General features: G+C 48.2%; 2 protein-coding genes across 4 annotated transcripts in view; both read left to right on the forward strand.

Annotated features, from left to right (window-relative positions):
* Window positions 1–278: 278 nt before the first annotated feature.
* Window positions 279–5510, forward strand: Chrng (cholinergic receptor nicotinic gamma subunit). Its single transcript, XM_047546695.1, has 12 exons — window positions 279–333; window positions 435–574; window positions 822–866; window positions 1033–1142; window positions 1689–1844; window positions 2645–2742; window positions 2990–3190; window positions 3395–3509; window positions 3698–3812; window positions 4469–4685; window positions 4911–5044; window positions 5337–5510. Exons 1-12 carry the CDS (start codon window positions 279–281, stop codon window positions 5508–5510), a joined length of 1560 nt encoding a protein of 519 aa, XP_047402651.1.
* A 1786-nt stretch (window positions 5511–7296) lies between these two features.
* Eif4e2 (eukaryotic translation initiation factor 4E family member 2) overlaps window positions 7297–25484 on the forward strand; it is a 28675-nt gene continuing 10487 nt past the window's right edge. For 2 of the 3 annotated variants that reach the window (XM_047546339.1, XM_047546340.1), the window contains exons 1-6: window positions 7297–7371; window positions 12579–12693; window positions 13879–14013; window positions 18704–18808; window positions 20387–20539; window positions 20634–20770. In XM_047546339.1, the coding sequence (XP_047402295.1) occupies window positions 7352–7371; window positions 12579–12693; window positions 13879–14013; window positions 18704–18808; window positions 20387–20539; window positions 20634–20770 (665 nt within the window). In that variant the 5' untranslated portion in view covers window positions 7297–7351. Of the gene's footprint in view, window positions 7372–12578; window positions 12694–13878; window positions 14014–18703; window positions 18809–20386; window positions 20540–20633; window positions 20771–22387; window positions 22678–25484 lie in introns of those variants that run through there. The other variant, XM_047546338.1, reaches the window with a different exon arrangement.

A 25484-nucleotide genomic window follows, 5' to 3' on the forward strand; every position in this document is an offset into this window, starting at 1 on the left:
ACCCAGCCTGGAAAACAGGGTTGGGTTGGGCCACCATCTGTGTTCAAGGGTGGGGATGGGGGTGCGGACAGCCACCCTCCTTGTCTGGGGGCCCGGGTAACCTGAGCCCAGCATTGTGTGCATCCTGGGACAGCTGACAGTGCTGTGGTCAGACAGCTGGTGGAGTGGCCAGCCGGGGTGGGAGTAGGCTGTCACATGACACCCAGCCCATCTCTTTCCCTCTGCCCTGGACTGGGAGTTGCTGTCCCATCCCTGTCACTGGAGAGAGCAGAGGCACCATGCATGGAGGCCAGGGACTGCTATTCCTCCTGCCACTGCTGGCTGTCCACATGGGTAGACAGGGGGTCTGGGTCTGGGGGGCCCAGAGCACGGGTCCAAGGCCTCAGGGGATAGGGGGTCTGGAGGGCTGTCAAGGTTCCTGCTGTCTGTTGCAGGGGCCCAGGGCCGGAACCAGGAGGCACGCCTGCTTGCTGACCTGATGCACGGCTACGACCCCCACCAGCGGCCTGCAGAGCGTGACTCAGACATCGTCAATGTCAGCCTGAAACTCACCCTCACCAACCTCATCTCCCTGGTGAGCTGTGGGAGGGAAGGGGCTGTCACCAGGCCTTGGGACTTGCTGGGGAGAGAGAAGGGCCTGGCTCCAGCACCCAGGAGGGAGGAAGGACCCACGGGGCTGAGGGGCTGCCAGGATCATGAAACTCCTCTGCTGGGGGCACTGCTCAGGAGGCTGGGGCCTCTCTGCTCCATCGGTGGCCTCTGGGAATAGCACGAGGGAGAGCAAGGCACGAGGGGCTCAGCCCTTCATTCTGCACCCCTAGAATGAGCGAGAGGAGGCCCTCACCACCAACGTCTGGATAGAGATGGTAAGAGGCCACCCTGCTGCCCTCCTATCAGCATCCCTACCCAAGGCCCCTGGCCTCCAAGAGCTGCCTCCCCTGCCGCAGCCCCTCCTGCTCCTGGGCTGCTCTTCCATTCCTGGGCGCTGTGCAGGCCAGAGCAAAGGCCTGGCAGCCACCTCTCTCCCTGCAGCAGTGGTGTGACTATCGCCTGCGCTGGGACCCCCAAAACTACGAGGGCCTGTGGGTGCTAAGGGTGCCATCCACCATGGTGTGGCGGCCAGATATCGTGCTGGAGAACAAGTGAGCAGCGGGCATGGGCGGGAGTGGGGGGACCAAGGATGCCAGACCAGGGCACAGCTGACAAGATGACTCTGGGAAAAGACACAGGGTGGGGGCAGAGGGTGCAGAGCAGGTGTCGGGGGCAGGTTGGGGGGCTGGGGAAGGACTCGATGAGCAGGTCATGGGGCAGACCCCACCCCCAGCTGGCATGGACCCTGACCTCAGGGCCAGCAGACCTGACTCTACACCTGGCTCTGTCCTGCTGCTGGACTGGGCCACCTCCCTGTAACCTGGGCCTGATGACAGGGTCTGTCATTAAGAGTCTAACAGTGTTAGATGCTATTATCACCATTACTGTTAATGATCACAGAAGAGAAGCAGAGATCAGGGGTGGGCCTGGAGTGAGCCTGTCCAGGGGGAAGTTGCTTGGGGGGTAGTTGTGGTTCAAGACCTGTCAGGGGAGTGGCAGGTTGGGGGTGTTGGTGTCCCCAGGCCTCCAACCACATGGGGTTTCTGCCAGGCTGTTGGGGTCTGAACCCACAGTGGTGGCCTGGCCTGTGTCCACAGTGTGGACGGCGTCTTTGAGGTGGCCCTCTACTGCAACGTTCTGGTGTCCCCTGATGGCTGTATCTACTGGTTGCCACCCGCCATCTTCCGATCTTCCTGCTCCATCTCTGTCACCTACTTCCCCTTTGACTGGCAGAACTGCTCCCTCGTCTTCCAGTGAGGCCACTTATGGGGTCGGGGCGATTCTAGGAGCTGTTCTGAGAGGGTCCAAGCACGGGTGGTGGGCGAGTGTCCTGGGGTGCCCCAGGGGCAGGGGCCAGGCTCCACTGCTCCCGGACTCTGCATGCATCTCAGGCAGAGACTCCTGAAGGAGAGCAGCCTTCTCACTCACCTTCTTCACTGCCTCCGTCTTCCAGTCTGTGCCCCAAGCCAGGAATCGACATCTGGGGCCATCCGTAAGTAGGGGGTGGGGAGAAGGCGACCCGCGTGCCTAGGCACCCACAGTCACCACCAGGTGGGGCTGTCCCAGGAGGGGAGACCAGGCCAGGGACCAGGGGCCAAGCTTGTATGTGACCAAACCACATCTGGGGGTCTCTGGGTCTCAGTTCCTTCTCTATAAGAGCGGGAAGTGGGGCCTGCATGAGGTTTTCCTGTCTTTAGGCAAGTGGTCTTTTGGCAGGGAAATCTGGCAGCGTGAGAGGGCCTCTCCTGGAGGGCATGCATTCTCTATTACAGTTGTTGGCAGCGAGGGATGAACACAGAGTGGCTCTGGGTACTTTGATGGCAGCACGGAACAGCAGCCTCCTGGACCTTTGACTCAAACAGCCTGGTCCCGAAAGAGCCCATGTGCCCCCGCCCCACCCCCACACCTCAGAGCCAGGGCTTTATGGAGAACCTGGAAGTGTGGGGCTGAACTTTTGAAGCACAGCCCACTGCTGCCCTCAAATGGTCATGTCTGTGCCTTTGCGGGTGGGTCTCCTTGTGCTCGTTGACCCCTGTGCCCTCTGTGCCCGCAGGTCTCAGACCTACAGCACCAGTGAGATCAACCTGCAGCTGAGTCAGGAAGGTGGCCAAACCATTGAGTGGATCTTCATTGACCCTGAGGCATTCACAGGTAACCTCTACCTGCAGGACCCCCACCAGATGTGGCTGAGGGGTCAAGGTCAGACCAAGGCCATGCCCCTCCATGGAACTCAGAACGAAAACTACAGCAACCCACAAAGAAAGTTCCTGAAAGATCCAAGGAACTTCTGACTTCTTCTGTGACAATTAGTCCCATTTTGGAGGGAGGGCGGTCAATATCCAGTCTCCCACACCACTGGTATCCCTCAGAGTGCCCACCCCTGCTTGTCCACCTGTAGAGAACGGGGAGTGGGCCATTCGGCACCGACCAGCCCAGATGCTGCTGGACGCAGAGGCGCCAGCTGAGGAGGCAGGCCACCAGAAAGTGGTGTTCTACCTGCTCATCCAGCGCAAGCCCCTCTTCTACGTCATCAACATCATCGCGCCCTGCGTGCTCATCTCCTCTGTGGCCGTCCTCATCTACTTCCTGCCTGCCAAGGGTACTGGAACCCGGGGAGGGGAGCCGTGCCCCTGTCTGGCACAGGGGACCGCTGGGAGGTCAGGGAAGGCCCTACCCAGGGCACAGAGCAGCACATGGCCAAGGAGCAGGGACAGGGGCTCCTTGTGGGGTGAGGGGTTCATCGAGGGCAGGGAGGGAGGAGGGAGGGGGAGACCCACGCTGAGGGCCTCTCGGTCACGGTCAGCGGGCGGCCAGAAGTGCACAGTGGCTATCAACGTGCTCCTGGCCCAGACCGTCTTCCTCTTCCTGGTGGCCAAAAAGGTGCCCGAGACCTCACAGGCGGTGCCACTCATCAGCAAGTAAGGCCAGTCCCAACTCCCGCCCACGCCTCCCCTCCCTTCTTGAGACGCCCAGCATGGCCCTCCTGCCATCCCTCCACCCACCACCCTCTGCCCGGGGACCTGAGGGGAGCATCCCCTCTGGTAGAGGGAGTCTACCCACCGGGTACCTGAGGGCCACCCAGCCCCCACCCACCTGCTCCTGACAGGTACCTGACCTTCCTCATGGTGGTGACCATCCTCATTGTCGTGAATGCTGTGGTGGTGCTCAATGTGTCCCTGCGGTCTCCCCATACACACTCCATGGCCCGAGGGGTCCGAAAGGCAAGGCCCCTCCCTCCCTGCCCACTCCAGCAGTCTCCTGCCCAGCACGTTCACACATGCTTACCTTTACGCTGCCCTGGTCATACTCAGCAGCAAACCCATCCTCTCCGTTCCTTCCAGTTGGTGCTCAAATGGGTAGATGATGATGATGACAAGGAGATTACATGCATGGTCCTACTTAATCTTCATAAAACCCCTGTTAAGTGGATATTAGTATCATTTCCATTTAACAGAGGAGAAAATCTAGGCTCAGAGCAGTTAAGTAGCTTGCCCAAGGTCACACAGCCAGAGAGTGGTGGAAGCAGTCTGATTCAGAATCTGTGTGTCCACCTGCAGCAGAAGTCTGGGGCCCTTGTTACACATGTAGAGTCCCAGGAACCTGTGTGTCCAAGGCCAGAAGAGCAGGCATGGGGAGCAGGGTGGGTAATGATCTGTGTTTGTGACAAGCACCCTGGTGATTCTGATATGCACAAAAGTTTGGGGCCTCAGTGTCCATGTTCAGGACAGAACAGCCAAGCTGTACCAGGGCCAGTCACTGCCCTAACGTGCTGCCTCCAAGACCTGGCGGCACGAGTTTTCATGCAAACCTCCAGCTTTAGCTCCAAAGCTCAGCCTGGTTGTCCAAGCTCAGCCACCCAGAGTGACACCCCCTGCAGGTGTTCCTGCAGCTCCTGCCACAGCTGTTACGGATGCATGTTCGCCCACTGGCTCCAGCCACTGTGCAGGTCACCCGGCCCAGGCTCCAGAATGGCTCCTCCTCAGGGTGGTCCCTCACAACTGGGGAGGAGGTGGCCCTCTGCCTGCCACGCAGCGAACTCCTCTTCCGGCAGCGGCAGCGCAATGGGTTGGTGAGGGCAGCACTGGAGAAGCTAGGTGAGGCCCAGGGTGCCACTGGGGACACTCCTGCCCAGGGACTCCAGCTGGGGAGCTGGGCACAGTAGATGAGTGTTGGACAAGTTGGGGAGGGTGGGGCTGAGGTTTCTAAGGAAATACCAACTTCTCTGCCTGTTTCTCCTCCATTTATGATGTCCTCCACTGGAGAGTGGCCTTACCCTGTATACTCCATTGGGGAGTAGCCTTACCCTCTCTCCCCATCAGAGAAAGGCCTAGAGCCAGGGCAGAGCCAGGAGTTCTGTGGTAGCCTGAAACAGGCCGCCCCAGCCATCCAGGCCTGTGTGGATGCCTGCAACCTCATTGCCCGTGCCCGGCACCAGCAGAGTCACTTTGACAGCGTAAGTGGGTCAGACTAGGATGGGTGGGGTGTCCAGGCCACATGAGTGCATGAGCATGAGATGGGGGAAGGTGAGTGGGGTGACCAGGATAGGGCAGTGGGTGGGAAAGATGGAGCTAGAACAGGGAGGAGGAGGGTGCTTAGGGAGAGGGGACATGGAAGAAGACAGGCTGGCACCTGGAGGGAGGTAAGAAATGCCCAAGGAAATGGAGAATGGAGGCTCAAGGACATAAGAGGAGCCGGGGCAGGCTTGGTGCCACCACAGTCACCTCCCACCCTCCTCCTGCCCTCAGGGGAATGAGGAGTGGTTCCTGGTGGGCCGCGTGCTGGACCGCGTCTGCTTCTTGGCCATGCTCTCACTCTTCATCTGTGGCACTACTGGCATCTTCCTCATGGCCCACTACAACCGGGTGCCTGCCCAGCCATTCCCTGGAGACCCCCGTCCCTACCTGCCCCCTCCAGACTGAGTCAAGCCATGGCTGCTGGACACAAGGGAGTCACATTTGTGGGTCCTCCTGTCTTATCAACTGTGCTCTGCCACTAGGTCATGAGGATGCTCTTTGGGAAGTGCCCTTTGGGTTGTGTGAGCCAAATTGCCCTGGGAAGAGCTGGGGAAATAAAGAGATAAGTTGAGTCCTGGAGTGGTTGGGGATGGGCTGTGGTCAGGGCACCCTGAAGGGGTTGGCACCCACACAACATCAGCCAGATGGCCCTGGCACTAGCCACTCCTTTCTCTCCAGCAAAGCATCAGCCGCCATCATTATGAAGCTACAAAAATTGTTCTGTATCATGCCCCAGCTGGACGAGTCCTCCCAGGAGGAGGGCAATCAAGAGAGGTGTGAAGAGCCCTCTGAAAAGAAGGGTGGCAGCCCATGCCAGCTAGCATATGGCTCCCTGTTCCTGGGTGCTACAAGCATCCAACAGTCACCTGAAGCAAAGACTTTCCACTGGTGCCTTTTTGTCACTGACCACAAAAGATTTGAGTTGTATCATCTTTTTTCATTGCTAACAATTCCTCACAGCATCACAGACAGGAAAGAGTCACTATTTTTCCTTGTGCCAAATGGGCAAATTTGGGCCCAGAGTAAGAGGGACTCCCCCAGACCACTGGTTACTCAGGGAGGTTCAGAGTTCCGAGTTCCTGACTCTGACCTAATCTCACATTCTCTAAGAAAGATTTTATGACCTGAACAACGGATCTTCTTCCCATTCTTCTCTAAAGCCAGGGCCATTGCACTGGTTTCAAGGAATGGTTAAAAAAAAGAAGAGCTAGGCAGGAAGCCAGTCACCGGGCTCTGCCTTGCAGGAGACCTTGATCAGACTCTCTTGGCCCCACCTATCATGAAGTAAGATGATTAGCTGAGGTCTTCCTGAGGTACAGGCATGGCCCTGCTCTGAGTATGAAGGGGCCTGAGTTCTGCTGGTGCCCAGGGCACAACAATGGGCCAGTCACTTATGCCTCTTAAGCCTGTTTCCCCATCTGTAAATATGGACACAGGTATTGATTTCTACCTTAGCCTCACCACAGGATCGAAGGTGGGGGTAAGAGTGATTCCAAACTGTGAGTGCCCCCTAAAGCCTTGACAGTGGAACATGTAGGGGAGAGGGGACCTGGGAAATATGTCCTCCCCCAAGCACAGGGTTGTTGGCTTTGGGGCTCCATTACCAGCAGGTTCATTTACTCGAGGGTGTGTGCATGACACGCCTGGGGCAGTCAGGACCATAGGGTCTTAGGGAGTGGGGAGGATGGCCATGGGACCATCTCAGGTACCTTACTAGCTGTCACCATGGCCTGACTTTCTCAACCTCTCGGAAAGCCTCAGAAGGCAAAGGATTAGCTCCATTCAGCTCCTGGCCGACAAGAAGGACTCGAAGACGAACCCTGGCTACCAATTATCGGGGGGGGGGGTTACTGTGTCGCGTGCCGGTCACTCTGAAATCCAGACGGCAACCTGGAGAGGTAGGTCGGCGCTACGGTACAATAGTGCTAGAGGAACCAGCCCGGGGAGGCTTAGAGAGGCACCTGGCCGCGCCACCGCGCTGAAGGTGAAATCGGGGTTTGTACCCAGTGGCGAGCGCAGAGCCCTCGAGCGGCCGACGACGACCATACAGCTCCGCGGTGCGCAGCCGCGCCGCGCCTGTGCGCATCCTCCCTGGGTCGGTGCTGAGGGAAAGCCGTCCCGCTTCGGGCCAGCGCGCCGACGTTCCGCTGAGCCCCGCGCAACCGGAAGTGGCCGGGCTCTTGCCGGAGGGACCAGGCAGAGCGGAAGTCACTCTGTGAGGTAGTGGCGACAGCGGCGGCGAGAGGATGAACAACAAGTTCGACGCGTGAGTGGCGCGTGGCCGCCCCCCGGGGCCCCTTCCCCCAACCGTTCCCCCGCGCCCGCCCCCACTGGGACTTGGCGCACACTCTGCGGCACTGGCCTCCTCCGGGGCACGGCCGCGGCCGCACAGGCCCGGGCCGGCGGGGAGGAGGGGGTGGGGAGCGCGGGTGCAGGGTGCTGCGGACCCCAGGGCCGCGGGGCCCGCGGGACCCGCGGGCAAAGCGTGGGGCCCGCGGACGGGGTGGCCGTGCGCCGGAGGGAGGGGACTCCCGGAGGCCCCGCCCCGGGGTGCGGGCGCGGTGGCGTGGAGGGGTGGAGACCTCGGCGGTTTCGCTGTTTCCGCAGCCCCGCCCGCCGACCCCGCTGCCCTCACGCACGTAGCCGGTGGCTGGGGAAGGGCGCCTGCGCCCCTGCGCCTCGGTCTTCTCCTCTACAGAGTGGGGGCGGCCCTCGCGGCGTAGTGGGCAGCGCGGCTGTCGGGAGGCGAGGTGGCTGCCCAGTGGCGGGATTCTCCTCCGCCTCCCGAGACTTTCTGCTCGTCTCCGCTCCCTCCCGTTCGCGTCTGCCAGCTCCGTGTGGCCCACGCCGCGCTCCCCGGTACCCACTCCGATCCTCGTTCCAGCATCACAGCATTTAGGGGTACGGAGAGGGAATACAAGTCCTTCCAACAGTCTTTTCGCTTTTTTTGTTGTTCGTTTCTTTTGACAATATCACAATAATTGTATCTTGAGGTAGATTATGTTTTTATCTCCTTTTGTAATAGTCCAGTCTGTCTCCTATCCGAAGACCCAGATTTCTAGTCCCAGACCCGCCACTTGTTTAACAACAGAAAAGTCCCCCAGTCTCTGAGCTGTTGTCACCCACGTTAATGTTAGTACCCTGCTGCAGGAAGCCAGTCACCCTCAGCAAATTGTGTAGATTGCCGAATAATGGGGTATAAATGTAAAGTGGAATTACTGTTTATAGGTTGTGACCCGGTGCTACTGTTAGAAATTGGTTTTTTTTTTCCCCCAATATAATGGGTACTGGTGTGCAAATTCAGGGTACTGGGCTTCCAGCATACTCTGCAGCTCCTCAGGTGCGTTTCTTGATTGCTGAGAGTTCTCTGATTCTTTAAAAAGTGGGTGCATTCTCTGTTCTGCAGCTTAATTGAGCCAATCAGTGTATGGACCCCTCACTCTTATTCTAAGGTCAACAATTTCTAGCTCCACATCCAAATCCTACCTCAGTGGAGTCTTCTTGTAACCCATACACGCCTTCCTCCACTAACTTGAACAGATCAGATTGCAAACCTGATAGATAGTTTATAGTTTATCTCTCTCAATCTACCCAAATCATTCAGGGTCTGCAATAAGAAAGGTAATAATGGGCTTCCACAGGCATCTTGCAAGGTGTTTCTGTTCTTTCTAATACCCTGCAAAGAGGATGTTACCTCTTTGTGTAGGTAAGGAAAATGAGGCTCTCTGAGGTTGTGTAGCTTGCCCAAGACAACAGGAAGGGCCCTTCCAGGTTTGTTGTTTTACTTTGGTTCAGGCATCCCTTGACAAAAATTAACATGGGTCATTTTAGTTATTTCTGATTATCAACTGTTCTACTGAGCCAGACTTTTAACATTTGTCCCCTAGCTTTTCAGGAAAAAAACTTAAAAAAAGGGGGGGGGGAGGAAGAAAAGGGGGAAAAAACAATAATGCATGCTTTCTTTTTTCTTTCTTTTGTGTGTGACAGGGTGGTGCTGGGCATGGAAGCCAAGTCCTTGGCTTACCCAAGTGCTCCACCATCTGCTTTCTTTCATTTAGAATTAGAAATTGAGAACAGTACTCCTGACCTTAGTTTTGATTTCTGTTGTTTAGACTGTTGTTACATTTTTGGAGTCTGTACTCTTTACCACATCACCACAAAGAATGTATTCTAGTTTGCCGAAGTCCTTCCCAAAGTGTGGTGCCTGGAGCTGGTAGTACAGTAATACTCTGTGGACCCAGAGTAAGGAGGAACTCACACCTCCTTTACCATGTGGGTTCTGCTTCTCTGAATGTAACCAGATTGTAATTACTTTTAGGGGAAGAGGATATAGACCCATCAAATTGTTGGATCATGTTGCCATTGGTCCCATCGACATGTAAACCCCTAAGATGGTTTCTCAAGAACTGCAGTCCTAATTGTGAAAACTTGGTTTTCAGATTTGGGTTTTCTAGATATCATACTTGATTTTGACCGTAATCTATATAATTTGCTTTTTATTCTGTATCATTACCTTTTAGCCCTTTCTTAACTGTTATCTGGGCCGCTTCTTTGGCACTCATCACTTTGGTTCTTGAGATCCATGAATTAAACAAATGTTTGTTTTCTGCCACTGCTGGAAGCTGGAGATAGAAAGATGGATTCAGTCAAGTTCCTACTGCAAGGAATGGGTGTAGTTCAGAGAGTGTGAAGTTGTTCCTGGGCAGAAGCTTAGTAAGCTAACCAGGTGCCTCACAGTCTGGATAGCCTCGGGTGCCCATTGCCTGCTTGAGCCTGTGGAGCACTGATTTTTTCGGTCCAGGCTATACCTTGGCTCAAATCCAGCTTCAAGCTGGGAAGGGCAATCTCTGGGAAATAGGTTGTAAAAGATTTGCCTTATGCATAGGCTCAGAGGGCAGGTGATTGGCTAGCTTCAGCTCAAGAAGTAAAAGCACTAGATGAAGGTGCGTTAGGGTTTCCATTTCCTGGCTTAGAAAGGAGTCAGAAAACAGTCCTGGGGTCATGGTAACATTGTTTCTTCTATGACATAATTTCATTTTTCTTTCTAGTTTCTACTAGTGATTAGGAGCAAAACCACTAAAAAGAAAGGAGTTTAAATGCTTTGGGGGGATGACAAAAAAGAGATGTTGGGTGACTGCCTTTTTTCAACCAAGAACTAACAAAGAGGACCCCCGCAACTTTTGTTGGGGTTGGAAGCTAAAAAAAAAAAGGAGTGCAGTTTGTATCCCAACAAGGATACAAACTGGATTTAGATGTCTTGGGCTTAAGCACTAGAAAAACGCATGAGATGTTCTTGATTGGGAGGCAGAAAACTGGGACAGCATATAGTAGGGACAAGTGTAAACATGGGAAGTTCAGAAGAGGGGAGCCTGATTTTGCCTCTGATGTTGCTCTCTGAGAGATTAGGAGATACTTCCAGGAGAAAGTGAGTCCTGAAGGACAGTTACTAGGGGAGGAGGGAAGACCACATGCTGATCGTAACAGGGGTGATACTGGGGACTGCAATTAACTTGATCTGCTGAAGTGAGAGAAGTATGTTGGGACCAGGCAGGAAATGCTATTGAAAGTGGGCAAAACCAGGAGACTTAGCACCATCCTGGGGCATAGAGTGTGTCCCTTATCTCCTCAATTTGGTCCTTGTGGTCAGGCACTCTGGTAGCTGATACATAGTAAGTGCTTAGTAAATATTGGTAATTTTGGATCCACAGAACTTTTGTATTAGGTAGGCTCCTTTTGAAAAGGAAAACAAGCACAGGTTTAATCAAGGGGAGGAGGTATCATAAGCATAGATAAGGGTCTTCCAGAAGTCCAGGGAGGCCGAACTAAGCCAGAGAGATGACCGCATTGGCAACACAACCAAGCTGTCCTCTCTCCTTCTCTGCTCATGTGCTCCATTTCTCTTTCTCTTTACGGGGCTTGTTCTATTTTTGTTCCTTATGAATTCTCTCGTGGCTTTTCTTGCATGGGGCCCATGTTGCTGCCCCAGGTTCCAAATCTGTGATCTTTCTTCTCCTGGTTGAAGTGCTGAGGGAGGAATTGCTTATATTTTTTAACAAGGCCTTGAGTCATAGGCATTTGCCCAAGCTGGACTGCCCTTTGGTCAGGTGCCTTTCCTAGTTTTGTCTTGGCCAGGGTGGCGATGGGGAGTCATGGCACAGTGTACAACTACCCAAGTGTCTCATTCAGCTAGGGCTGTAACAAGGCAGAGCAGGCATCTCAACACACAGCTAATTAATCTGCTCTAATATTTCTCAGTTGCTTTTGGTGTTAGGTACTTGGGGTTCATGGGCAAAAACAAAACAAAACAAAAAAACCCTACAAATGCAGTATCTGCATCTTCATATGATAATGTCTGTGGTTATACTTGGAGCATTTCTGGTATCTTTCTTGAGATTTGCCTGATTCCATTTGATTATACATATAGTTATGAGGCCAGAAAGATGATTCTAGAAAAAAATCCCATAATAAGTGAATACTCCAGCTATAGAATAAACAGCATTCTTACCTTTGTAAACTCACCATCTGTTTATATTTTTATCTGAATCCAGTAGATTTTAGGTAGTTTCCCTGTGCTTGAAAAAGTAACCCCTAAAGTGCTTTTTGACTGTACTTATGAGGCAAGAGCACATTCACTCATTCTTTGAGGCTTTTATTTGCCCTTTTCATTCAACAATTGTTCAACATGTTCTTGTCCCAGGTGCAGGAGATACTGAGACCATATAAGACACTGTTCTGAGGGAATCCTCCATCTGGATCGAGGATTGGGGAGAATGACATCTTGAAGGGGTGGTCCTGATGTGGGAATATAGGTTACTAGAAGGAACGGGAAGAGAATACCAATGAAGGGAGTCAGATTCTAGAGGATCTTACATTTCATTGTACTTTATCAACCTGGAGGCTAGGCATCAAAGAGTGAAGGACAGTTGACAATTTTAGGATGAAAATTAAATAATCAGATTTGCAGTGAGAAAGATAATATATTTCATGATGTGGAGGATAGGTAGAGATTTGTGTCAGGGAGTCCATTTAGGGATTTATCCTAGTGATTAAGATGACAGAAAAAGAGGGCCTGAACCTAAAGCATTAACAATGGGGAAGTCTAGGAGAAGTGGTAAGGAGATATGGCAATATACATAGATAAGTTTAAACTTTATTTGCAATGCCAGAGGAGTTATTTAATAGAAAAACTTCTCATTGTTGACTGTTTAAAAAAATCCTTTAACTGCTTCATCATGTTTCCTGTTAGAAAACTAAAAGACAGTGCCTCCTGGAGTTCACAGGCTAGCTGATGGGCACTTTGTTTCATTTATCTTTCTACATTCCTTTGCCCTTCCTTCATCTCAGGTGCATTTCACAGACCTGCATTCTGAGTGACTGGGTTGGTTACATGGTAGGTTGGATGACCTAGTAGCTCTGTTAGATCATGGAAATCAGCTTAGTCATGCAATAACATTACTTTGTCTTTCTTTTCAGCTTGAAAGATGATGACAGTGGGGACCATGATCAGAATGAAGAAAACAGCACACAGAAAGATGGTGAGAAGGAAAAAACGGAGCGAGACAAGAGCCAGAGCAGCAGCAAGAGGAAGGTGCGGGTTGTCTTGCATGGGCCTAGTTGTCTCTGGACGAGTCATGCTTGTCTTGGTGGAGTCTGTTTATTTGGAAGACACCAGGTTAACTTGATAGTACCATTTTGTAATACCTGATTTTGTTCTCAAAAAATCATGGATTCACTGGAGCACAACAGCAATTGGGAGTTAGAACGTTCCTCTTGACATGGGATTATGAGGTACTGTCTGACCTGCATAATTCACCCACCTTGAGCAAGTCCAGCTGTTGCACTCGGCTAGGCTGGGCTGCTTCAGAAGTTGCTGCTGAGTATTTCAAATCATACACATCCCTCCAAACTTTAGACTCTGTAGTCAGTAATAGTCTGAATTGAAAATGACCTGGAAAAGAGAAAGTTTAAAGAATGAGAACTAAGTGGATCAGTTTTTTCCTTGAGATACCAAAGCAATCATTATTTATTCTACAGTATTGCCTACCCTCCAAGTGCAAGCATTTTCTGCTAGACACTGTGAAGACACAAAGGTGAATGAAAGAGTAGCTGATATTGGAACCAGGCCCAGTGGCACACACCTGAATTCCCAGCAACTTGGGTAGCTAAGGCAGGAGGATCGTGAGTTCAAAGCCAGCCTCAGCAAAAGTGAGGCAGTAAGCAACTCAGTGAAACCCTGTCTCTAAATAAAATACAAAATAGGGCTGGGGATGTGGCTCAGTGGTCGAGTGCCCCTGAGTTCAATCCCTGGTTCCCCCCTCCACCCCCCCCCCCCCAAAAAGTAGCTGATACTGAGCACTTACTCTGGCACTGAGCACTTTACATATACTAATTCGTTGGACCTTCTCAGCAGCTCTTTGAGATGGCCATTATTAATTTCCCCATTTTGCAGGTGATAAACCAAGACACAAGCAGATTAAACAGTTTGTCCCTTTTAAATGATTAAAGTATCCTGGAGGAGGCAATGTTTAGACTAGGCATAACAAATAAAAATGCCCATGATACAGAGCCAGAAGAACACAGATAAAGTGTTATAGGAGTTGAGAGACATTTAACCACTAGGGAAATTTACTGGGAGAGCAGAATCTTGGAATCGTAATTGAGGTTATATTCTTTTTTAATTGTAAAAGTAGTAGGGAGTAATACTGTTAAATGTTTCACAGTCTCAGAGCATGTGACAAATGCCCAGAACTAATCCACCTTCTTTACTTTCCAGGCTGTTGTCCCTGGACCAGCAGAACATCCCCTGCAGTACAACTATACATTCTGGTATTCCAGGAGGACCCCAGGCCGTCCCACCAGCTCACAGAGCTATGAACAGAATATCAAGCAGATTGGCACCTTTGCCTCTGTGAGTACTTAGGGGTTTAATGGGGTGTGCCTTGGCAGAATGCTCATGCCTGTGTTTCTGTCGCTGTGTTTATGTACCCTCCTGGTAACTTGTTTAACATTCTGGTTTCCTTACTCAACTAACCTGAGTTTCCAAGGTCAGACTTGTTTGTCCTTAGGTTTCTCATTAGACATCCATTGTTCACTGTAGAAGGGTATAATATAAAAATGTTTTGTTTTTATGTGATACTGGGAATTGAACTCAAGGGTGCTCTACCACTTAGCTACATGCATACCCCTAGCCCTTTTAATTTTTTTGAGACAGGGTTTTGCTGAGTTGTCCTAGGTGTTCCTTGGACTTGTGATCCTCCTGCCTCAACCTCTTGAGTTGCTGGGATTATAGACTGGTACCACTGTGCCCAGCCAACAGGTTGGTTGGTTTGTTTAAGCCAGGGGTGTTTAACCATTGAGTCATATGCCCGGCCTTTTAATTAATTTATTTATTTGTTAATTTTGAGACAGGGTCTCATTAAGTTGCTTAGGACTTTGCTAAGTTGCTAAGGCTGGCTTTGAACTTGTGATCCTTCTTCCTCAGCATCCCAAGTTGCTGGGATTACAGGCGTGCACCACCATGCCTGGCTGTAGCTGACAGGTGGTTTTTTTTTTTTTTTTTTTTTTTTTTTTTTTATTGTAAACAAATGGGGTACAACTTGTTTCTCTGTTTGTACATGAAGTAGAGGCATACCATTTGTGTAATCATACATTTACGTAGGGTAATGGTGTTTGATTCATTCTGTTATTTTTTTTCCCCTTTCCCCGCACTTGTCAGGTGGTTTTTACGTAGATGTATTATTTGTTGAGTCCTTACATGCAGAGTGTGTAATTGGGGGATACAAAATTTTAAAGTACGTGGTCACAAAATTGGACAATAAAGTTGAAAGCAAAGTGTGAAAGGTTTTTTTTATATTTAAGAGCTTTCTATTAGGATTTGGTTATGATAGTAACTTTTTCCTTTGTTTAGAAAGAAAATGAAATCTCTAATAATTATTTTTTGGGTACCATGAATACAGTGTTCAGGTTCTGTTTTATTTCTCTCTCAGGTGACTAGATTTATGAACTTGGAGGTACTAATTGAAGCTAACATGAATCTGTTCAACAAAGATAATTAGACACTTTCTGTGTCCTGTACATTCTGTGGGCAGAAGCAGATACAGGATTTGTCACTTTTTAAAACTTATTGACATATTTGTCCTGTTCCAAATGTAGAACTGGAAAAAAATACTATAATTGTACACATTGCAATAAGCTAGTAAAGAGGCAAGACACAGTAAATAATACGACTTTATGTAAATTCTTTTAATTGGTGGAGTAGCCCTATGGTGTTAGTGATATTATCCATATTTTACAAATGAGGAAAGTGAGACCTGGGTAAAGTATCTAATATAAGGTCTCAAGTCCTCTGCTACTGACTTGATTAAGTGGGAGCCACTTTTGAAACTCAGTTCAGGTGGACTGCGAAGGGAAGATTCCAAAGCCCACACAGTACACCCAAAAGCAGGGCAAAAGGCTACAATTTTAAAATTGTCCTTATTAGCCAAACTTTATTTTTCCATTTATTATTAATCAGATATACATATTTAACTGGTAATAAATTGTCTCTTTAATATGAGATCAGCAGTATTTCTATGCTGAGTTGATAAAATTTCAGCCTCGTGCAAATGATTTGTTTGGTTGTCCTGTGCTGCCTCATCACTTTTAGATTTAGGCTTGTTTGAAATATTACATATAGCTTGTACATTGCATATTTGGATCAAGAAATGTTTGTTAAGGTGCTGAGGATGTGGCTTAGTGGTAGAGTGCTTGCTGGACATGCATGGGTTCAATCCCCAGCACCACAGGGTAGTAAAAACGTTCAGGGAATGAACTCAACTCAAGACCCTAGTAATGTTCCGAAAGAATTATGGAGCCTATTCTTGGGAATAAGGCTTGTCTGGGGATTTCTTTTCTTTTCTTTTTTCTTTTTTTTGGTACTGGGGTTTGAACCAAGAGCACTGTACCACAGAGCCACATTCCCAGCCCTTTTTATTTTTTTATTTTGAGATGGGGTCTTGCTAAATTACCCAGGCTGGCCTTCAACCTAGAATCCTCTGCCTTAGCCTCCCAGGCAGGTGTAGCTACTGCATCGCTGGGAATTTCTAATACAGGATAAACAGTGCATGGAACTGCAGGAGAGGCTTGGCTCTGGTGCCTTTGGAGTTCCAGGAAAGTTAGGGTCTATCCCAGCTTGGGGAAAGCTGCCTTGGAGCTGATAGGTTTAAGATTGAACTTAGAGAATTGACAGATGATGAGAACGGAGTTCTAGGCAGAAGCTTTTGAGTATACATGCATTTCTAATATTTCTGATCACAAAAGTTTGAATTGCCTGCTCCATGGGAATGGTAGACAGTACAGGTAAAGTGGCAGTCCTTATGTTATGAACGCTTGATGAATCAGAGAAGAAACTGCACTGGGGCATCAGTTTTTATCAAGGACTTTGTCAAATTCTTTGAAGTAGTTATGAATATTGCTAGTTTTTTCTTCCCCCTTGTACAAAAAAAAAATGTGAATTTATTGAGCTTGTGAAAGAGGTTATATTTTGTTTTCTCTCCTTATAGTTTATATGTTGAGTGATTTGTCATCAGATTCTTGGGTTAATGCCTTTTTAGTACTCACTGAATGTGTGAAAAGTGTTTAAAGTCTGTGTCATATAATTCAGGGCATTTGGAAGTGGTTCGCAATATTAAATTCCTCACAGAAGAAATTATATTGTGAAACCTTTTATCAAATCTAAAGCAGTATTTCCCAATGGTTCTTAATCCTAATATTTAACAGCCTTTAAAAGTTCTTGAAATTGGGGTCACTAAGAATGCAGTTTCTTAAAATGGAAAGAGCAGTGGGCTTGACCATCCCAGGGCTAATCTATTCCGGTGCTTGACAGCATGCTTGAGCAAGACCTGAAACCATTTTCTCAGCTGTAAAATGAGGAAGATAGTTATGATGGGGATCCTTTTTGCCCTTCATATTCTGAACTTTATTTTTTTGTTTCATTTGGGACTTTTGAAAAGAAATCTTTCGAAGTTTAATAATGTTTCCAAAACTTTCCTTTATCCCTCTTGTGGTTGGAGTGCAGCTTGTGCAGTTTGGGTGTAAGATTGGGAGACTGCACTGTTGGAGTGGTTTTTGACTGGGGAATTGGTGTGGTTTCTTCCCACTACATCCCTCCAATTCTAATTCACAGGGAGCCACTGGTTCTGGTGGGTGTATACTTTGTATTCTTTGAACCATGTTAGGTTGAATAAGACTTCAGATTACTGCTTTTTTGGTTGTTTGTTTGTTTGTTTGTACTGGGGATTAAACCCAGGGACACTTTGCCACTGAGCTACATCCCCAGCCCATTTCATTTTTTATTTTAAGACAGGGACTCTCTGAGTTGCTGAGTCTGGCCTCAAACTTAATCCTCATGCCTTAGCCTCCCAAGTTGCTGGAATTACAGGCATACACCACCATGCCTGGCTAGATTACTGTTCTTTGTGTACACATGACCACTTCATATTCCAAACCAATGTGTACAGTTAAGCCTGTCAGTTGCTGAGGTGTGGCACTGCTTGAAGTCCTAAGAATAGCCCTGACTTGTTTTATATGTGTAAAACATTTCACATGTTCCTATTCCAGAGAGGAACTGAAGGAGAGAACCATTGCATACAGTATAAGGTCCAGTTCTCCTCATTTGCCACCCAAATCTTGAAGTATGACTTGAATGTCTGTCAGTATCTATTTTCTGTCATGCAGTGATGGTGTCTTGCTGTGTGTTGATTTGGCCTCCTCAGCATGGTGTTGGCAAACACTGGCAGTTTCTCCTCAGGCTGTCGCTTTTTAAGTGTGCCTCTTTACTGACCAGTACTTAGTAGGTGTCCTCTGCAAATTACAAAGCAGTAGTGCCTCCATCAAGACACTGATGAGAGAAGCAGGTTGAGTATCAATGAGCAGACATTTGATAGAGAAGTATATCGTTTTCTATGAAGACCTGAAGGAGGAACAAGGAGAAACAGTTTTCTTAGCTAAGGAAAGGGATGTGAACCTTACCTCTGAGAGACTAAGTCCTGTTTGATTTTGGACTGTCCTGACCTTAGTAAGGTTATGCTGGTACAGTGTAGTACATGTAGATGCTTCTGTTGCTTAGACTCAGTAAACAGAACTAAAATGTGTTTTGTTCAAGCTAAGGCTGTATTTGCCAGTTAAACAATCTTTGATCAAGAATTGATATGGTTCTGAAAAAGGCATTCAGGCTGAGGCTGTGTGGCATTTATATACCTCAAGACTAGTGGATTTCCATCATACAGAAAATTGGTCTGCACATGACACATTCCCTACAGCTTCAGTGGGAAGGTACATATTGACATGGTGTCACCTCCTCAAACTCCTAGCAGAGGCTAGCAGTCCTTGCCTAGAGTTTATTCTTGTGTTGCCAGGGTGCATTTTTCTTTGGTCATAGTATGTGATAGACTTTTCCTCTGATACACTTTCCTTTTCACACAGTGCTCCAAATGGACGTTTCCTCCAAAGAGGAAAGCTAGAGCAGAGTGTCTTCTATGCCTATATTCTCACATCTTTGGAGGGATTCAAAGAAAAAGGAAAAGATACATATTTGGTATTTTGGGGTCTTCTCTCTGCAGGTGGAGCAGTTCTGGAGGTTTTATAGCCACATGGTACGTCCCGGGGACCTGACAGGCCACAGTGACTTCCATCTCTTCAAAGAAGGAATTAAACCCATGTGGGAGGTAGGACTGAGGGCCTTGGACTGCTTTTTGAGCAATTTATTGTTTGTTTTTTAAAGCCCTGCCAAGGTTAAAACTATTTTAAAGTGTTCCCTCAATTGCAACACTATTTGCTACACCCTGGGAATCTGGACCTCTGGGGATGGGCACTGATGCCATTGCCTGACCATGTGGATTGGTGCTGGGTGGTTTTAAAGATGATAGTATTAACTCAGATGGTGTTACAGCATTAAAGATTTTTTTTCAAAATTGCCCTTATTCACCTATTCCTATAGTGTATGTGTGTGCGTGTGTGTGTGTAATACTTTTAAATAGCATAAAGTGATAAGAAAATAAAAGGCCATAACTGGAGATCCACAGTTGAGCTCTGTGACATCTCTTTGCTGAGCCACTAGGTGACTGTGCTCTGGCATAAAGCATCTCTCTCTCTCTTTTTTTTCTTCTTAAGAATATAACCTTTAACCTTTATTTATTTGTTTTTATGTGGTGCTGAGGATGGAACCCAGTGCCTCGCCTTGCTAGGCAAGCGTTCCACCACTGAGCCACAACCCCAGCCCAGCATAAAACATTTCTTCTGATGCCAGAGCATTTTTCTAGAAGATTATGTGGTCACATACACCCACTCCCCATATTTTATGCAGTTTGTTTGTTTTGGGTTTTGGTATTGGGGATTGAACTCAGGGGCACTTTACCACTGAACTATATCCCTAGCCCTTTTTATTTTTTATTTGGAAACAGGGTCTTGTCCAAGCTGTCCTTGAACTTGTGATCCTCCTTCCTCAGGCTCCCAAGTTGCTGGGATTACTGGCATAATCCACTGTTCCCAGCTTTTATGTATCTCTTATTGTTAAATAACCTCTTAGAACTTATTTACCTTTCAAGCTTCATCTCCCATCACCTCTAAATCTGTTCTCTGCAGTTAGATCCTCCTATTTGCATCTCACCGATTCGCAGTTTGTACACAAACGTATTGTTTGTTGTGCCTTTGGTGCCCTCAGCTGCTTTACCTGCTAACTCCTGTTTCCCTCAAGACCAGCTTAAATGCTTGATCTTGAGTGTTTCCAACTGTCAGGTTCTTACTATGCAGTTCTCTTGTTACAGCAGCACTTGTCAAACTGCTTGGCTGTAGTTATTTTACTTTATTTTATTTTTAATCTTTCTCCTTTTGGACCTAAGTAGATTCTGGGTCTTTGTATCTGTATACTTGGTTCTTGGTGACACTCAGTAAATTTGTAGCAAATGAAATGATGAATGGTCTGTTTGGAATCTAACATTTCATTTTGATTCCTAAAGTAGTTCTAATAAAAAGGGATTATTCTTTAAAGGTCTGTCTAGGCCCCCCCCCCCTTTTTTTTAATGGCTTTTACCAAGAATACCTGCCTTGTTTTTTGTTGTTGCTGCTACTGTTCTTTTGCTTTTCTCCCTCATCTTACCACCTTTTTTTTTTTTTTTTTTTAATGTTGGAGAACTGGAAAGTGCAACCAGACTTAGTATTTAAGAGATTCTTGGCTTTGTATTGCTTTAGTGGGAAATAAAAAGCTAGGAACCATTATTTTAGCTTATAACCCTTTCTTTTTATAGGATGATGCAAATAAAAACGGTGGCAAGTGGATCATCCGGCTGCGGAAGGGCTTGGCCTCTCGCTGCTGGGAGAATCTCATCCTGGCCATGCTGGGGGAACAGTTCATGGTTGGGGAGGAGATCTGTGGGGCTGTGGTCTCTGTCCGCTTTCAGGTAAGCTACCTGAAGCCAGTCTGCTTTCCTGTGTTGCCCTTGCTTGCCTCCTGCCTCTGGTTTGCTTTGATGATACCTTCTGTTCTCTCCATAGGAGGACATTATTTCCATATGGAATAAGACTGCCAGTGACCAAGCAACTACAGCCCGAATCCGGGATACGCTTCGGCGCGTGCTTAACCTACCTCCCAACACCATTATGGAATACAAAACTCACACCGACAGCATCAAGTACGTGTTGGGGGTGTTGGGGGGGACAGGTCCCTGAGCTTAGCAGTAGTCACTCCATAGTTGGGCCCAGAGGCATATGGTCATGCAGGAGACTGGCTTGTGGAAAAGGGACAGACCAGCCCCCTCTAGGCTTCTGGCCACGTGCTGCAGTTCTTGTTGGTAAGGCTTCCTGCCTACCTACACTGCAAGGTGCTTTTGGGGCAGAGAGCCCTTCTGCAGAAACCCAGTGCACTTCTGTGGGCTGTCTTGTCTTTCCTACAGTAATCACTCTCTGAAAGTGAAAGACAAAGTACTTTTCTTTTTCCACTGTTTTTAAAGATAATTTTACTGAACAATAAAGCCCTCTTCCCTACCCATCCCTCACCCCACTTTTGCATGTCTGTTTAACTGTTAGCTTCAGTCTGTTTTCTTTGTCCTGGGAAATTGTTACCAGGAATGAGGACTCCATTCCCTGTGTGTAGAGCTGAAGTCAAAGAGGAAGCAGGGTAGTGTTTGAGAGAGGAGAATCAAAGGGTAGATAGAGGCCACTGGTGAGGCTTGCTCCTTCAGCAGTCAGGTGTGAGAAGTAGGCTCAGATGATTAGAGAAGGGCGTGAAGGGTGGCTGCCAGAACCAGCAAGCTAGGAGCCAGGCCCATAGGTTTAGTTTTTCCTGTGGCCCCCAGTCAGTGTGTGCCTTTGGCCAGACTCTGCAATTCTATGTTTCCCTAGCTGTAATAATAGGACAGTAATATTTACCAACAAGGCTTTGGTGAGACTGACTTAGTCTTTGTAACTGAGGGTCCTGTGAGAGCCCTCTGAAGGCTCTTTTAGGGCCAAATATTATCACTACTGTCATCATCATCTTTAGTAATAATGTCATCATCATGCAGTTCTTACCAAGACTAGTAGTGAGCCCAGTGATTGTGTTCAGCAGGCAGACCATTTGGGACTCTCTTTCCCATGGATGCACAGGTAATGGTGTGGGTGGAGTTTGCTTATACCAGCTAAGTGCCAGCTTTTAACTGGGAACACTGCCATAGAAGTTGGTCCAAAATCACATGACTGGCTGTGACTCCTAACCACCAGCAGTTACTATCCAGCCTGGCCCTGGTTGCTTGCCTCAGCAGTCCTGTAGTAGCACTGTTCTTCTCGAGGCCGATCTGTCTTGCTGTCTGTTCAGGGATAGACACAGTTTCCACCCTCCTACCAGCTTCAGTCCAGGCTGGAGAGATCTACATCATTTTCTGGGATTCTTATTTTCAAGGTTCTCAAGTTTCCCCCACTCCACCCCACCCATCCCCAAAGCCAACTTTGCACCTAGGTAGGGAAAGGGAAAGAGGCATTTTTTATCAGCTCTCCCCTCTCTGCTGTTCTCCTTCTAATACCTTGAGGCAGTTCATCCTAACTGTTATAGAACATGCGTAGGTCCTCCCAGAGTCTAGGAGAGTGTGTGGACTTCCGCCTCAGTCTGCTGGAAGGACTGGCCTACTGCACGCTGCTTCCCCAGAGACCTGCCTCTGGGACTCGAGCCCTGCAGCTGTAGGGCCAGAACACCCTCCTCGAGACCCAGATGCCACTTTCCCTTGTGCCCCCCTCTCTTTCCTCTCCCAATGAGCCACCTTTTGCACTTCCACTAGAATGCCAGGCAGGCTGGGCCCCCAAAGGCTCCTTTTTCAAAACCTCTGGAAGCCGCGGTTGAATGTGCCATGACCCTCTCCCTCTCTGGATGGCACCATCATTGAAGCTGGCGTCATCGGAGTCTCTTGTTCTGTTGGCGTGCCACCTGGAAGACCCTTCTGTCCTGGACGAGAGGAGTGGAAGAGCATGTTATGCTTTGAGAACAGGCTGACACACAGCAGCTACAACAACAGCTGAGATCACAAATAAATGGTGCTAAACTAGCTTGTCTCATGCTCTTGCTCTTTATGGTGCATCAAGATGTGGCCTTTTGGACTGACTGTCACCATGTTAAGGGATGGCACAGACTTCATGCAGAGCCATCCAGGGAATGCAGCCTCATTGCCATGAGCCATTATGTAGTATCATGTGGTAACGTTGTTCTAGGACTGCTGAGGGTGGACATAATGAGGTGACACCTAGCTCCCAAAGTGAGGCCCCATTTCCTGGTACTTGAATTTAGTTCCCATTTAGACAACGTTGATGACCAGCCCAGAGTGGCTTCTGATTTGAATTCAGCTTGATAGTCTGTAAAGTTTGGAAGGGGGGATCCTTGACCTTTGCTTTGCTAACTTCTATTTGCCTTTACTTCAAAGAAATGTCTTGCTTGGAGGTAAAGCCCTGCTTCTGTCCGTGTGTGGCTGACATACATATGGCTTCCTTGCTTTGTGCTAATGGGGTGTTCTCACTGGTATGAAGCTGTCTAAGCCCTAGACTCTTTGCCAGCCTCCTTCCTTCTGCTTTCCCTCTAGAGCCAAATCATCTTCCTCTGCTAGCCCTGCTTCCTAATCTCAGGGTGGTAACCCTCCCTTCCTCACAGCCCAGTATTCCTGTGCCTCGGGGTCTAGAGTGGGGAGGCTTTCCTCTGGTGTGAGTTGGACACTTAGGAGACCCTTCTGTGCACATATCAGCCTCTTGTGTGCTTTGTAGCTTTGGCTTGTACGTGCTGCAGCTTGGCATTCAGGAAAATTTCAGCAAGCCTCATGTTACTTTAGTTTTTCTTAGAAGCTACCACCAAAATCAAACATAGTCATTTTTGGAAATTTTGGGTCAGGCTGCCTAAGAGGATCTCAGGTGTGGAAGAGGCAGTAAGGTTGAGTTTTCCAGAATGGCTCTTTCACTTTGGCAGCAGCACCCTGTGTTTGTGCTTTCCTGACTTACCCCAGCCTCCATTTGGCTCCGGATCCCACAGAACACACATTGGGACTAGCACCTTGGGTTCAGATGTTCTGGGGACATTTGTGTCATTTCTTCTTTGTTTATTGCGTTCCCCAAAATTTGTTGAAGTACCTAGAATATGGGATATTTGCTGGGATATGTTTTTAGCATTTGTCAGAAAAGACCTCTGGCCAGGTGTGGTGGCACATACCTGTAATCCTGGAGACTTGGGAGACTAAGGCAGGAGGATTCCAAATTCGAGGCCAGCCTGGACAACTTAGCAAGACCCTGTCTCAAAATAAAAAATAAAAAGGGTTGGGATGTAGCTCAGTGGTAGAGCATCCCTGGGTTCTATCCTCCATATTGCAAAAAAAAAAAAAAGACCTGGCCCTCTCCCCCTGCCTTCCACTATCATGTTGCATGCGTTGACCTTAATTTCAACTACATTGTAACTGCCTAGGAGTAGGAGTATGTCAGAGTAGGAGTCCTTCAGAGAGCATCAAACCGACCTTGAGACCCCTTGGGTCCCAGCCACATGTGAATAGAAGTCAGAACTGGCTCTGCTCTGCTCACTTATTGTGGCTCTTCCATAGGAGTGACTGTTTTGCGTCAAGGAACAGCAACTGCTGGAACTTGAGAATTGTAAGGAGAATGAAGGAAGAGCCAACAATGGTCTTCCAAGTATTCTGGTGAGAGAGCGTTTTTAAGAGTGCCTTAGGTTCTTCAGGCAAGTACTCCTCCCTCTAGCTTGCCACGTTTTGGTCCAATGTCCACTGTCCATCACCTGTTTTTCTTGTCAACCTTCCTCCAGTTCACACTGCTTGTGGCCTTTTCCTGCTGCAACCCTAGATGAGCCAGGAGTGTTCACTGTCTGCTGCCCACTGAAGGGGTGATGAACTGCTTTGATGTGAGGGTTTTGTTTGTCCTTGTTTATTGCCAGCGACCCCTAAGAAATATGAAACTCGTTAGTTTTTGCTCAGGTCCTGTCTCTTTTTAATAAGGCCAGTTCATACTTACTTTTAATGAGTTCTCATAGGTTTGAGACCTTGTATCAAGTGACTTGCCTGGCATATGCTCTGCTTTGAATATAGACCTCATAACAGCCAGAATTGTGAGGCCATCAAGATAAAGCTGGGCACAGAGCCATGTAAAACAGCACTGTCTTCTATGAAGAATAGTCTCATTGATTCTTCTGCATCTGGCTTGAAATGGGAAAGGGGAAGACAAAACAGCTTCCCATAGTAGACTGCCATGCTGGGAAAGACTGGCCGGACTTCTCTGCAGAGTCAAGGATAGGTGATTCCTCTTTATTCCGGAGGAGACAGATTGAATTATGATGACTTTCCTTAGCCATGTCTCAGTATCATTGTATTTCAACACTGAACTTGAATATACGGGCAAGGACCAACCCAAGTCCTTCTCCTATCAGGACTTAAAATCATAATCTTTGCCCTTCAGTCACCCCATTATGGTTACTCGCCTGGCTTTGTGTTTGTGATCTGTGCCACCATGCCAGTACTCAAAACAAGGGGAAGTCTGGATTGGCAGGAGTCAAAATTCCATGGGCGTTGCAGGCTGGCTGAGTGCACCACCCTGACCCTTCAGGCTTTTGGGTGGGAGGTGGGGAGGGGTAAAATATAGAGTTACATAGAAATGATCTCTCTGCTCTCAGAATTTGCTTTCTGGTAAGTGAGGTGCAATGAGTGGACTTGAAAAGGACTCTTTGTTTACTGTGTCATTGGAATTTGTTCAGAATTCCCTGTTAAGGTATGTTGATCTTGGTGATTCTGATTTTAATAACTCCAGTCATATGACACTTTTTCCATTTAACTTGCTCTTTCTTTACCTTGAAAAGAAGAAAGTTTTAATTTTACCTAATATGCCTAGGCTGCCAGATAG

The sequence above is a fragment of the Sciurus carolinensis genome, chromosome 3 (genome assembly GCF_902686445.1).
Source record: "Sciurus carolinensis chromosome 3, mSciCar1.2, whole genome shotgun sequence".
In the NCBI taxonomy this organism is placed as follows: domain Eukaryota; kingdom Metazoa; phylum Chordata; class Mammalia; order Rodentia; family Sciuridae; genus Sciurus; species Sciurus carolinensis.